We start from the raw sequence: 13,725 nt of genomic DNA on the forward strand, positions 1-13,725 counted from the left end.
CATGCATACACACACACACACATGCATACACACACAAAATTTTTATCTCGAAAACAAAACATTTTAGAGAAAAACATTTCACACGAAAAGTTTTGTAATTTCAAAAAGGACATGAGATGATATCATTGATTTGAGTTTGGAGATTGTCAAGGTCACATAGAATTTTTTGAATGAGAATTTTTCTTTAATTTTTATTGCATATTCTCATAGCTTACCTTAGAAACTTTTCAAAACATTGTAATAAAATTTTATTAAATATTTTTCGAGTTACAATTTAAAAATTATAGTATTATACCGCCGGCATTTATAGCATTATCTAAGGTATCCGATCGACGGCTAAAACCTTTTGAATGTTGTTCAGAGTTATAACATTTGTTAAGATCAAGATCATTGTTTCTTTAATTCTTGTTTCTTAATTCTTGTTTTTACGTTATTAAAAATGAAAATTAAAAAACATCCTTGATCTTGATCTTGACAAATTTTATCCAAGTCTGATTCTGAACAACATTCAAGAAGTTTTATAGTCATCGATCGGACATCTTGGATAATGCTAATATCGGCGGTATTAAAACTTTTAAACAGTATAACTCAAAAAGTATTTAATAAGTAATTAAAATATTTTATTATAGTGTTTTGAAAAGCTTTGAGGTAAGCTACAAGAATATATAAGAAAAATGGGAAATCTCATTCTATATGACCTTGCTCTGACCTTGACAACGCTATCCAAGTTCAAATTAATGATATCATCTCATGTTTCCCTCGAAATTACAAAATTTTTAAATGTTTAATTCTCTAAAATGTTTGGTTTTCGAAATAAAAATTTATAACGCTTTTAATCACCCGGTATATATTTTAGGTACTCTTCACTGGGTCGAAAAACTGAAATGGAAAAACGCCGACACCTGGAAAAATTCAAATAGGAATTCGTTCATCTTTAAATCCATCGTTGAGGGTTATTTGAAGGTTCAAGACAACTTCAGGATGTATTGGGTCAACAGAGCCGGACATATGGTACGCATATACAAGGCACTTTCTCTGTTCCCCCTTAGCTTTCATATTTATAAGTCGCAAGCGATAGCCCCGAGATTAATTTACTACAAGGAAAATCCTAGATCCATACGCAATGTTCATTTTACATCCGCCAATTTGAATGTAAGATGATGTTACACTCGATTTGATTGCTTCCGTAACTTATGTAAAGAAGGTTACAGATGTTTTTAGTTATGTGAACATTATTATAGTTAAAGTAATACAATTAAAATATTCATAATCCAAATATTTTAACGAATATTATTAATATTTTTCAAAATTATTTTAAATTATATTTATCGATTAATAATTTGGCAATATTCATTTATATATACATTTTACTTAAATATAATACGTCTGAATGACATCTGTTTAAAAACAGGTACCGAAGGACAATCCGATAGCCCAGGAGAAAATACTACAGGATTTGACGAGCAATGCATATACAGCTCATCGCTATGAAGAAAAGAGAAATGAATAATTGATCTGATGTTTTCATTTTATACTTAAATGTAATTGATAGAATTCTATTCAGTTCTTTCAATAAAATTTTTAAATTTAAAATTTTTAAAGAGTGATAATGGCTATGAGAGCTGAACGTAGAATGCGTGTAATAAATTTATTCAACACAATACATTAATAGACGTTTCAATTCTAATATGGATTCTTCTCAATATCGTAAAACATTCATTAGAATATAACTAGATAATATGGTCATACAATTAAAACAAAACGAAATAAGAAAATGAATTCTGTGACATACAGTCGTGTCTTGTGAAACGTAGACGTGAAGAAATAATTGATAAATTGATAAATTAATAAAATTTTTAAGAAAGAGAAGAAGTTAATAATTATATGTTTATTCATTCATTTAGAAATTCCGATCACATTATCATAATCAAAAGTTAAATTAAGTATATATTTATAGAATCTATATATTATATGAGTTTTACATTTTAATGTAGTCATTCTTACTTGATTTACATATTCAATTAATTTATCACTGTATATAACTTGTAAATTAAAAAAAGCTCCAAGACAAAGAGGAGTATAAACGTTATTAAATGATGTTTGATTGACATGGATCGAAAAATCGTTCTTGTGAGAAAGTTGAAAGCAACTTTCGGTTTGACTTCTGCTCTCTTTTCTTTTTTTCTTAACACTCTGTGCGAGCCTTTGCATCGATTGTAAGAAAGGATCAACTAAGAGGAAAAGACCGTTCCGAGAAATCGTTTGGTCTCGATATAATTATCGCAACACTGTTTATATATTGGCGCAGTTACTGCCAGCGTGGGTGTTGAAACAGCATGTGTGTAAACAGCAATAAAACACATACTGCGGTCCCGGATAGGTAATCTCCTCCCCACGAGAGCGTAAACGGGAGTTCCCTGGAAAACCACCGATGGGCGGGGTTGAACCAACCTCTAGATTCCCCCAGTGTTAAATTAAACAAATCTCCTTCGTTAGGGCAACTGGATGCAACGGAGTCTCCGGTGAGTTCGCGCCCTGATCAACAGGGTGCTCCGCATCCTCTCCCTCGATTACACCAGTGCAACATTACATCTGCGACCTCATTCCTCCCACAAGAATATACAGTGAAATTCAACGGTGCTTTTCAGTTTTCATCGCGAGAAAGGAAAAAACGGTGAGAACATGATGTAATTTCAATTTCACGGCTCATTGAGTGCATCACGCCAGAACATCCTGACCGTTTCCATTGCCGACAAAGAAAGGATAACACAGATCGAAGCACATTATTGTGATATTAAAAGTCTCTTAACATTTTGACGACTTGCAAACGACGCGGTTTTCGTCCTTCGAGGAAGTATTCTCGATGCAACAAAGCAGTTGTCCTCAGGTTCATGGTCTCTTCGCAGATGCGAAGAATCAAGCGTGCGATCTGCGTGCTCGGTGTCAAGAATACTGGTACATCTTTCCGATTAACAAAATGTTCCCCATAAAACGTGCGTACGGATTCACTAGCCTGGTCCCGGAGGTGCTGCGTGCCGACATCGCCTGGCCAGCCTTCAATCAAGCGTCCTGGCCAGTCTTGGCGAGACCGCTGATCGGCTATAAGATCGCGCCGCATCATGAAAAGCCACCGTACTCCTATATCGCTCTGATCGCGATGGCGATCAACTCGTCGCCGAAGCGAAGGCTGACGCTTGCCGGCATCTACAAGTTCATCATGGACAGGTTCCCCTACTACAGGGAGAACCGGCAAGGTTGGCAGAACAGCATACGACACAACCTTAGCCTGAATGATTGCTTCGTGAAGGTACCGCGAGACCGGACGAGTACGGACGATGGCGAAGGTCATACAGTCGGAAAGGGAAGTTACTGGACCTTGGACCCGTCCGCCAGCGAAATGTTCGAGCACGGCAATTACAGGCGCAGGAGAACAAGACGACAGAGGGTACTCGCTCATGATAGAAGATCGGAAGGATTATCGGTACAGAGAATAAGCTTTAGTCTTGTGCAAAAGAGGATCCTGCGTAATATTACTTCTTGACTCTTTGAGACACGATGGTCTTCCTTCGTGTCATATAGTCTTTCAACATCTGAAGCTAGTCTTCCGGAATGAATCATGTTTATATACATAGATATTCGGGCTAGGATGCAACTTTATGGAACATTTCTGATAACACTACTGAAGCGCGGTTTTGATATGATTGCAGATATCAACCAAATTCTTATCCAATTCGACGAAACTTCAAGAAGAACAACAAGAAATCACTGAAACAAATGAACAAAATGTCATGACGAAGGATACCGAAATCGAACGTATAGATTCTCCGGGACGTATCACCAAAATGACGATGTTCAGTATCGACAACATCCTACGGAAATCCACACGAGAGTCGCAATTATAGTTTTATGTATTATCGAAATATTATATAATATAACATCAATGGAACATCTTGGCATCGAGCAATAATGTTAAATAAGAAGATTCGTTTTGAAACTGGAAATCAAATTTTCCGTTCTTATATTATATGTGCATTCACGAATTATAACTAGTTCTATTTATTGTGAAATGTTTTTTTTATTTTAGCATAAAGAATACACGACATTATACTGAAAGTTGGGGACTAATATACGTGTTTTATATAATTTCTTCCACTCGCGCTAATCCAGCGAACTATTAATATAAACTACTACATAACATAGATATAAATTTATTAAAGTCTGACCGAAACTACATTTTAATTTCCGATTGAAATCGAAAATGAATATTCAATTGTCATTCAATTGTCGAAAACAAAACTGAAACCGAAACTTAGATAAGTCTTACTAAAAAAAAAAAACAAAAAAGAGAAAGAAGCTAATAAAATCACATTTTTTCGGCCAGAATTGAAATGGACTTTTTAATTAATTTTACAAAAATAGTATGATTTTCAGAAAGAAATCATATGACAAATTTATTTACTCTTTAAAAAACATATTTTATTAAAATATCTAACTATAATAATAACTATAATAATATAATAATATTGCAAAGAAATCAAATCACAATTATAATAACTGTGATTTGATTTCTTTAAAAGTTGAGAATTATTAAGATCACATCAAAGTTTATATTCAATCGTCTTATGCTTAATCAACGAGTTAATAATTAAAATCGAATAGTTGTTTTTTGAACGCTTACCGGCGCATTGCAACTTGTACAGTTTATTCATCGAAATTTTTTCTTAATTTCAATCAAAACCGAAATCAAATCGAAACCCTGATCTTTGATCGAAACTGACCGAAATCGAAACTTCGATCGGACTCTAAAATTTATATGTTATGTAGCAGTTATATCTATATTTGTTGAGAAAGTGAAAAGCTCAATGAAAAGATTTTGCTAATACTTTTGAAATTTTCACAAGTATATTTTCTTTAGAAGTATAAATTTAAAGGTTTGTGAATTATTAGTGCGCTCTTTGTCCTGACAAAGTGAATGACAAGGTTCACGAAGTGTTGATTATTTAATAATTAAACACGGCGAACCTTTTGACACTTTTGAAGATTTTGCATTTCGGATAACTAAAGAGAAAACAAGAAGAATCAATTAAATAATTAAAGTTTTCAAAAAATTCTCGTAATTGACCAAAAGATCAGCATCGTTTTTTTTATATGTATAATTCGTGAGATAAAATTAAATTATAATAAAAAAATATATTAAAAATATATTAAATATGTTTCATTGTTTAATTATACTTTACATCATTTCTTTATAAACAAAATCCTAAAAGCAGATTTTTAGATACACTCTAATTTATCAAGTATTTGGTATCTACAATTGAACGTGACTTTCTCCTCACCTTTTAACAATGTATTTTGATTAAAATAATTTATCGCTGACACTTTGATTGTAATTAATTGTTATCAATTTAAAAATTAATCAGAATATTTTGGAAAAAGAAACGCGTTAATGTTTTCACATATATATTTAAAATTTATAATAATTTAAATTATATTAGAATTAGATTGTTTCTCATTTTTAAATGAAATATTTTATATTTATTGGGTTATCCGGAAAGTTCGTGCCGCAAAAGATTTAAATTTAATAAATGTATACTAAAATTTAAATCTTCTGCGTTTCAATTTTCCTTCAAAATCGGCACGAACTTTCCGGATAATTCAATACAACGAAATAAGATTCAATAAATAGATGAAATAAGATACAACAATAAAATAAGAAATATTTTATGTTAAAATTTATAAAGATAAATATTATATATTCGAAAACTTGAAAACTTAAAGATATATGTATTGATTAGAATTACCGTTTGTGGATGTGTTATCTCCTGTAGATGTGTTACTCGTCGAAAATATCTATGGCTATATAATTCTACGTATTTTGTGCACATAGAGGCGCCAGTAGACGGATTCCACGTCTACCTACATTTATTCTCATTTCCGGACAATCAGGACCGGGGAGGACTTCAGTCACTCCAGAGTGTTCCAGACTCTGGACTTGGGCTTCTCTTTGGTAGTATACCATACAGAACTATATGAAAAATCTGAAAGAATTCTAAATATTCATATCGTTATATCAATTCTGACAGGATTAAGATATATGTTTGGAGGAATGACAGAAGAAGATTTCAGAAAAATTTAGTACTGAAGAAATAATGTATTAATAATTTATTAATAATTAATTCTTAATTTTCCTCTCTTGACTCATAAATAGTGTAGAATGCGAATTCAATGTGATGAGAGATATTTAAAAATAAAGAGGAACTGGAAGAGATAATTGTAAATAAACAACGAAAATAGAAAACACGGAAGTCATAAGAGAAAAAAAACAAATATTTATATCAAAAACACTAATTTTTCAATTGATATAGTTTAATGATAAGTATTATCAGCATTACTGATAAATATTATCAGCATTAATGGTTATCTGGCTGTGGCATAGATGATAACATAGATGCTTTCCATTTGGTGACCAGTCGACACAAATATCGTTCAATATATTTGTTACTAATTGAATGCCGAGAAAAATAAAATATGCCATATGTGTGTCGATTTGTGTCACTAAATTTAAAACAGTCTCAATTGTTCTCAATAAAGTTTACTTGTTTGTTGAAGTACGTGTACTTGTGTTATATTCAACATGGCAACTGGCGATGATAGACGTGTCGCTCTAATAACAGGTATCTCCGGGCAGGTAATTATTTTATTTTTTAAATTTAATTTTAATTAATCTTAATGTTGTCATAAAATATATTGACTCAATGAAATGTATAATTTTCAAATTGAAACTGCAGTATTAAATTTTAATGAAGAAAATATCAATTTAATCTCTAATGATCATTTTTATTAATGTAGATTAACTACTTTAATTTAATTAACTCTTTTTTTCTAATCCTTAAAACTAAATGAGGATAAAAAGTAAATCAAATTGAAATTAAAGTAAATCTACATTGGCAAAAATGTTATAATAAACATTTTAATTGCCTTGTGCTCGCTATGAAACTTCATGACAACATAGATTTATACTGTCTTCAATCTTCTGCTATTGTAGGATGGCTCCTACCTGGCAGAATTCTTATTGGAAAAAGGATATGATGTGCATGGCATTATCAGGCGGGCCAGTTCATTTAACACTGCACGTATTCAGCATCTTTATGAGGATCCAAAATGTCATCGACAAGGCAAAATGAAGCTGCATTATGGTGACATGACAGATTCCAGTAGTTTAATCAAAGTTATTAGTGCGATACAACCGACAGAAATTTATAATCTCGCAGCACAAAGTCATGTTATGGTGTGTATTTTATTTGTATATAAACAATGAAAATAGAAAGCACGGAAGGCATAAGAGAAAAAAGATGAATATTTATATCAAAAATAATATGATAATATAGTTTAAATTGATATAATTTAATAAAAAGATAAATATTATCAACATTATTGATAAACATTCATCAGTATTATTATATTAATATCAGCATGTATATGTATATGATTCATACTTATACAGGGTGTCCCAGAATGATCCCCAAATATTTCGTGTGCTGGTAGAGCGAACTAAACTGAGTCCAAAGTCCTCTCCTATTTTGCAATAGTTAATAAGATGTTAGTTAAAAATCGCTGAATACTGGTTTTTAATAATTTTTTATCCAAGTATTATCAACTTCAAAAAACGGCAAGAGACAAAAATTATTTATTTTTTTCCATAGAGTTTTAAGAATTTTTTCAGAATTTTTTATCAACTTTTTAGTACAGTACTTTTCTTATTGGCAACTATTTTTCCAACATGAAAAAATGCGGTACTAAAAAATTCTTAAAAAATTCTCAGAATTCTATAAAAAGAAAATAAACAATTTTTGTCTGTTGCTGTTTTTCTGTAAAGTATTTGAGTAAAAAATTATTGAAAATCAATATTCGGCGATTTTTAATAATTAATGTCTTGTTAACTATTGCGAAAATTGCAAAATGCTAAAGGACTTTTCGACTGAGTTTAGTCCGCTTTACCTGCGCACAAAATATTTGGCAATCATTCTGAAACACCCTGTATTAATCAATATCAATACGTATTTATATTAAATAAATAATTATATTAAATAAATTAAAAATGTATTATTTTATATTGCAATAGGTAAGCTTTGAAGTAAGCGAATATACTGCAGAAGTAGACGCAGTAGGAACAGTAAGAATATTGGACGCGATACGTACATGCGGCTTAGAAAAATCTGTGAAATTTTATCATGCATCAACATCCGAACTTTACGGCAAAGTACTGGAAGTTCCACAAACTGAAAAGACACCATTTTATCCACGCTCTCCATATGGTAATTGAGAGAAAAAGATATACTTTTACATTAAATCATCTTTATATTAAGCTTTTATCTATATTAAATAATTTTATATATTTTTTTTCTCATATATCATATTTTTTCTTTTAGCTTGTGCAAAATTATATAGCTTCTGGATAGTCGTAAATTACAGAGAAGCATATAATATGTTTGCATGCAACGGTATATTATTCAATCACGAAAGTCCGCGAAGAGGAGAGAATTTTGTTACAAGAAAGGTGACGAGATCTATAGCAAAAATACATTTAGGTCTACAGGATGTACTTGAATTAGGAAATTTAGATGCAAAACGAGATTGGGGCCATGCGAAAGATTATGTAGAAGTAAGTAATATTTCATGATTATTACATTATTACGTTATTCATAACTTTTATAGATTAATTAAATATTAGTTCAAGTTTCTTGACATAAACTGCCATGTACAATATGCAGGCAATGTGGTTGATGCTCCAACAAGCACAACCGGATGATTATGTCATAGCGACAGGAGAAACACATAGCGTGAGAGAATTTGTAGAGGTGGCATTCCAATATGTAGGTCGTACAATTAAATGGCAAGGCGAAGGTGTGAATGAAACGGGACAAGATGCACAAACCGGTCAAGTATTAGTTCGCATAAATCCGAAATTCTTCCGTCCAACTGAAGTGGTAAGATATCTGAAATATAGAGAAATGAAAGATAAATTTTATAATATATTATATATTATATATATTATAATATTATATATTATATATTATAATTTTAATTTATATTTATAATTGTTTTTTTCCTATTCGATAGGATGTACTTCTGGGTGATGCATCAAAAGCAAGAAACAAATTCGGATGGAAACCAACAGTTACATTTAAGGTAATTTTTTGTACATCTAAAAAATGCAAGTAATTCTCAAAAATATAATATTCTATATGTTTCCAAACATCATACATTATATTCATATTGCAGGAACTTGTAAAGGATATGATGGATTCTGACTTAGAATTAATGTCAAAAAATCCAAACGCTTAACATTATTGCATTGGAATTGTGATACAATCAGACGCATTTATCATTTTGTTTATGAAGCGACAGTATTTAAAATCTTATCTACACTGTAAATATATAAATATTTTTAAAATGTTTTTGAAATTCTTTAGAGAGTAAATGAGATTTTTATGTGTAGTTTAGTAGCATAATAATGTTATACAGATAATCGAGAGTGATGCCCCGTTTTGTGAATTGCAGGATGCAAGTTTAAAAGTGACCAATCTATATTAATATTTTTATTTGCGTTGCTAAATTTTTACAATTTTATTCTAAAACAACTCGTTTTCTTTCGCTCTCATCTTAATCCAGCAAATGAAAATGGATTGAAATGAATTGAAATGGATTCAGATTTTCAGAAATATTGATTCACGAATGTTAAAATAAATGCTTTTCAATCCTGAATGCATTTTTATTCATTTATAGAAATTGCATGGAGCATATCTCTATGCCTTTCAATTTAAAAATAATATTAGCTTTTTCTGTGCACAACACATTAATACTGTTCAATTCAAAATTTTAAAATGCAGTTTTTCAATTCAATTGCATTCAATTGAATCTAATTGAATCCAATTGAATCCAATTAAATTTAAAAAACAATATCGGTTATTTAAAATACGCATTCGGATAGAAAAAATTTCAATCCATTCTTTTTGCTGGGATATCAAACAAAACATTCGTTACATTTAAGTGACGATTTTCTAAGAAAGTGACATATTCTGCAATTGTTATATATTTTTTACTATTCTGAATTGAATTAATCTTTAAGTTAATGAAAAAAAGAGTCGGACTGTAAGCAACATATTTTACCGTGGTATAACAGACCGGGTATATTAAGGATATAGAAAGATAGAAGGAAGAAAGTTTTAAGCTTCGTTTATAATTAAAGTAACGTTATTTCAATCCGGCCTTAGTATATTATCCTGAAATCTATTCTCTCATCTTGCAATTGCAATTTTGAATAACAAAAGTTCAGTTTATTCGATCAATTCGATCTCCTCTCAATCTTTCCTTTTTTTTCTTCGCCATTTCCTTTCCCTTCCACCCTACTGTATCTCAGTGTTTCTTCTCTTTCTCACTCCCGTTCGCGAGATTGTAAACAATTCGAACGTATATTATAAAGGTTTATATTATAATATATTATTGATTCTAAATATTTAATAGAACGATAATGAAATATTAAAACCACTGAACTTTTTTCTAACTAAAAGTTCTAATCTGAGAATCAGAAATATATATGTAAAATATTCAACAAAAAATTACACAAAAAGTTTATTCAGATTGATACTGTTCTCAAATCCTTTGAAAAATCCAAGACTTGATTATTATACATACAAGAATTCGAGTTAATTTGTAACGAGAAAGAGATTCATCGTTATAAATTAATAATCTCGTAGGAGGATTGTTGAAAAGTCTAATAATCCCAAGATCTAAAGTATTCTTGAATGTGTTGAATATTACTAATTTATTTAAAGAAGAAAAGGAGAATACAGTAGAAGCTATGGTTTTATATCTGAATAAAATAAAAAAACATAATCTTTTACGCTAATAAAAATATGCATATAAAAAATCATGTATACATAATATCTTATTTATTCAATTATTTATTTAATAAGTAAAAATAAATATTGTAAATATTTAATAATTGTTTATAAATCATTTTATATGCAGCTAGTAATTATCTAACTAATTTCATGCTGATGTTTATTGGACTCTGACTTTTCTATTCTGAAATCCTTGCGCAATCGAATTATTCTATTTTAAAATCTCCCGCTCTCATTTCCCACTTTTATTCGATATATATTCGATATGTATATTTGACTTCAATCAGAAAGTACAGTCAGAAGTACATTGTATTTATATAAATTTATGTATGCATTATACGTTATATCATCATCGTATGAGTGATTTAAGCTAATTTTAATGAACTGTCACAATTAGGCTCGATTGCACCAACATTATTTTAAATTGAGCTTAAAAATCTTCTCTTTCTTTTCGATAGAAAGATAGAAGGAAGAAAGTTTTAAGCTTCGTTTATAATTAAAGTAACGTTATTTCAATCCGGCCTTAGTATATTATCCTGAAATCTATTCTCTCATCTTGCAATTGCATTTTTGAATAACAAAAGTTCAGCTTATTCGATCAATTCGATCTCCTCTCAATCTTTCCTTTTTTTTCTTCACCATTTCCTTTCCCTTCCACCCTACTGTATCTCGGTATCTCTTCTCTTTCTCTCTCACTCCCGTTCGCGAGATTGTAAACAATTCGAACGCGCGCGGAGGAAGGCTCAGAAGTCAAGAAGAATGCGACTGACGTGGACTGAAGGGAGGTATGCGCTTTGCCTGCTAATCTTGCAAATAAGACTGACGAACTCGCGGACATCCTGGCGATTGAATGCCGCTGACAAGGTTGTGAAGACGACCGACTTCGTGAGCGCAGTCGAAGACGATCCGATCTTCGACATCCTCTCGGGCAGCGTGGTCATCGGCAACGGTCAGACCTGGAGTAGAACCGCGACGTCCGAGAAGCACGAGAAAGTGCAGCTATACTGTCAGGAATGCAAAGGTTTCGCCAGCCAGGAGAGGTAAGGAACCAGACGTACAATTACTTTGCCCAGGTTCGCACTACTAGGTTATAAAATTACAGCTTGTGCTCTCGGTTTTTTTCTTTCGTTTTTCTTCCTTTCCATTGCATTATGCTATCACATTTATTATAAATTTGTAATATGCTACTCAGCAAACGAGAATGGATTGAAATTTTTTTCTATCTGAATGTGTATTTAAATAGCGGATACTTTTTTTGAATTTAATTGAATTCAATTGGATTCAATTAGATTCAATTGGAGTAATTGGATTGAAAAACTGCATTTCCTATTCAAAATTTTGATCAGTATTCACAGGAAAAGCTAATATTATTTTTAGATTGAAAGGTATAGAGATATGCTCCATGCAATTCCTAAATGAATAAAAATGCATTCAGGATTGAAAAGCATTTCATTTTAACATTCGTGAATCAATATTTCTGAAAATCTGAATCCATTCCAATTCATTTCAATCCATTCTCGTTTGCTAGATAGACACTTTCATAAGCTAACAAAACAAAAAGTAGTAAGTATGACTTAATTATTTAAATAAAAAGCCAGAATTGCATAGTCTTTCTGCAACTAAGTTTGTATCATATTACAGTCTACCTGCATGCATTTTATTTTTTTTTCTGTTTCTATCATATACACAGTGATACCATTTATATGACATAATTTTCTTTTTCTTTCTGTAGTTAGCGTTTTGTGTGTGGCTTGCTGTTCATTCAGTGTTAACAGCCCTAACTTTGGTCCCCTTGGCAGACGACTTTCGTCATACGTGTTGAAGGATACGCAAAATATCAGCGAATCCTTCCCGCTGTCCTCGCAAGTGTCGAATGAGCAGATGACGTGCGCCTCTGGTCAGCAATGCGACAACATAATATTGGACTGTGGCAAGCCAGTGAATTTTACTTACTACGATAATCTAATTGGCGTGGCCAACAGAAACAAGCATCCATTGGTACCAGAACCTAATGTAGCACTCATGTTCAAGAAAAATGGAGGCAAAACTATCGATGTCGACATTGATTTGCTCGAGAGACGCTTGAAGAAAGCAAAGCGAGAGGTATATATTTCAAAGCATTTAGTGTATAGTAGCACTAGATATCAGTGTAAGAAGCATACACTATAATTAAATACTATATTATGAAATTGTCAAAGATTCCAGCGTTTTCATTTTTCAGTGAAGCAAAAAAAAACAAACTCTTATTGTAATCATAACACTTATATTTTTTAGATAAACTATTTTTTTATACACTTTTTGACATATATCATATATAATGAAGGTTTTATATAACTTTTAATTTTTCTTTAAATAAATTTTTCTTTTATTCTAGAAACCAAAATCTGTCCAACTGTATAATCAGATAGGAAATTTCTGGCGCATAAAAGGTGATGCACAAAGATCAATTGAATGCTTTCGCAGAGCACTTGCTGTATCACCACATAATGCAGAAGTGCTCTTGAATTTGGCTAGAGTATTGCTGGTACAACATTATTTGGATGATGCAACGTATTTAGCTAGACGATCTTTAGAATTGCAACCACCAGATCGCAATGCGTGGGAGCAATATCTTACACTTGGTCAAATATTCAAGGTATAGGGATAATAATTTGTGATTTAGTGATGTAAAATATATTCACTGAAATTCCAATAGCTGAATATTCTTAATAAACATATCCACAAAATATTTTATTATAATAAAGATTAACAACTCTTTTCTCTGATGGTTTCAATAAATATTTATATGAGTAAAATAAATGAATGAAAGGAAATGTATGAA

The 13,725-nt window shown here is 31.1% G+C and overlaps 5 protein-coding genes across 5 annotated transcripts in view; 4 read left to right on the forward strand and 1 right to left on the reverse strand.

Moving 5' to 3' along the window:
• The window catches only part of LOC105626692 (retinoid-inducible serine carboxypeptidase-like), a 10,736-nt gene extending 8,864 nt beyond the window's left edge, over nucleotides 1-1,872 (forward strand). Inside the window, exons 8-9 of the mRNA XM_012207988.1 lie at nucleotides 857-1,011; nucleotides 1,412-1,872. Of these exons, the coding sequence (XP_012063378.1) occupies nucleotides 857-1,011; nucleotides 1,412-1,510 (254 nt within the window). The 3' untranslated portion in view covers nucleotides 1,511-1,872. The remainder of the gene's footprint in view (nucleotides 1-856; nucleotides 1,012-1,411) is intronic.
• A 991-nt stretch (nucleotides 1,873-2,863) lies between these two features.
• On the forward strand, nucleotides 2,864-3,902 carry LOC105626693 (forkhead box C1-A-like). Its single transcript, XM_012207989.1, has 2 exons — nucleotides 2,864-3,481; nucleotides 3,708-3,902. The coding sequence occupies exons 1-2, from the start codon at nucleotides 2,864-2,866 to the stop codon at nucleotides 3,900-3,902; spliced, it is 813 nt and encodes a 270-aa protein (XP_012063379.1).
• A 2,732-nt stretch (nucleotides 3,903-6,634) lies between these two features.
• Nucleotides 6,635-9,345, forward strand: LOC105626694 (GDP-mannose 4,6 dehydratase). Its single transcript, XM_012207990.1, has 7 exons — nucleotides 6,635-6,688; nucleotides 7,046-7,288; nucleotides 8,123-8,315; nucleotides 8,430-8,662; nucleotides 8,772-8,987; nucleotides 9,121-9,189; nucleotides 9,283-9,345. The coding sequence occupies exons 1-7, from the start codon at nucleotides 6,635-6,637 to the stop codon at nucleotides 9,343-9,345; spliced, it is 1,071 nt and encodes a 356-aa protein (XP_012063380.1).
• Nucleotides 9,346-11,663: 2,318 nt separating this feature from the next.
• On the forward strand, nucleotides 11,664-13,545 carry LOC105626827 (tetratricopeptide repeat protein 17-like). The gene is made up of 3 exons (XM_012208120.1): nucleotides 11,664-11,944; nucleotides 12,704-13,007; nucleotides 13,279-13,545. Exons 1-3 carry the CDS (start codon nucleotides 11,664-11,666, stop codon nucleotides 13,543-13,545), a joined length of 852 nt encoding a protein of 283 aa, XP_012063510.1.
• Nucleotides 13,546-13,581: 36 nt separating this feature from the next.
• LOC105626829 (NECAP-like protein CG9132) overlaps nucleotides 13,582-13,725 on the reverse strand; it is a 6,237-nt gene continuing 6,093 nt past the window's right edge. Inside the window, exon 3 of the mRNA XM_012208122.1 lies at nucleotides 13,582-13,608. Coding sequence (XP_012063512.1) covers nucleotides 13,582-13,608 — 27 coding nt within the window. The remainder of the gene's footprint in view (nucleotides 13,609-13,725) is intronic.

The sequence above is a fragment of the Atta cephalotes genome (genome assembly GCF_000143395.1).
Source record: "Atta cephalotes unplaced genomic scaffold scaffold00006, whole genome shotgun sequence".
Classification (NCBI taxonomy): Eukaryota; Metazoa; Arthropoda; class Insecta; order Hymenoptera; family Formicidae; genus Atta; species Atta cephalotes.

Excerpts from the sequence above, each read along its gene's own strand:
- LOC105626693 (XM_012207989.1), top strand. The coding sequence starts at position 2,864 with ATGCAACAAAGCAGTTGTCCTCAGGTTCATGGTCTCTTCGCAGATGCG. Across the intron at positions 3,482-3,707 it reads GAAGATCGGAAGGATTATCG|ATATCAACCAAATTCTTATC; the intron begins GTACAGAGAATA and ends ATATGATTGCAG.
- LOC105626694 (XM_012207990.1), top strand. The coding sequence starts at position 6,635 with ATGGCAACTGGCGATGATAGACGTGTCGCTCTAATAACAGGTATCTCC. Across the intron at positions 8,316-8,429 it reads TTATCCACGCTCTCCATATG|CTTGTGCAAAATTATATAGC; the intron begins GTAATTGAGAGA and ends TTTTTCTTTTAG. Across the intron at positions 8,663-8,771 it reads ATGCGAAAGATTATGTAGAA|GCAATGTGGTTGATGCTCCA; the intron begins GTAAGTAATATT and ends TACAATATGCAG.
- LOC105626827 (XM_012208120.1), top strand. The coding sequence starts at position 11,664 with ATGCGACTGACGTGGACTGAAGGGAGGTATGCGCTTTGCCTGCTAATC. Across the intron at positions 11,945-12,703 it reads GGTTTCGCCAGCCAGGAGAG|ACGACTTTCGTCATACGTGT; the intron begins GTAAGGAACCAG and ends TCCCCTTGGCAG. Across the intron at positions 13,008-13,278 it reads TGAAGAAAGCAAAGCGAGAG|AAACCAAAATCTGTCCAACT; the intron begins GTATATATTTCA and ends CTTTTATTCTAG.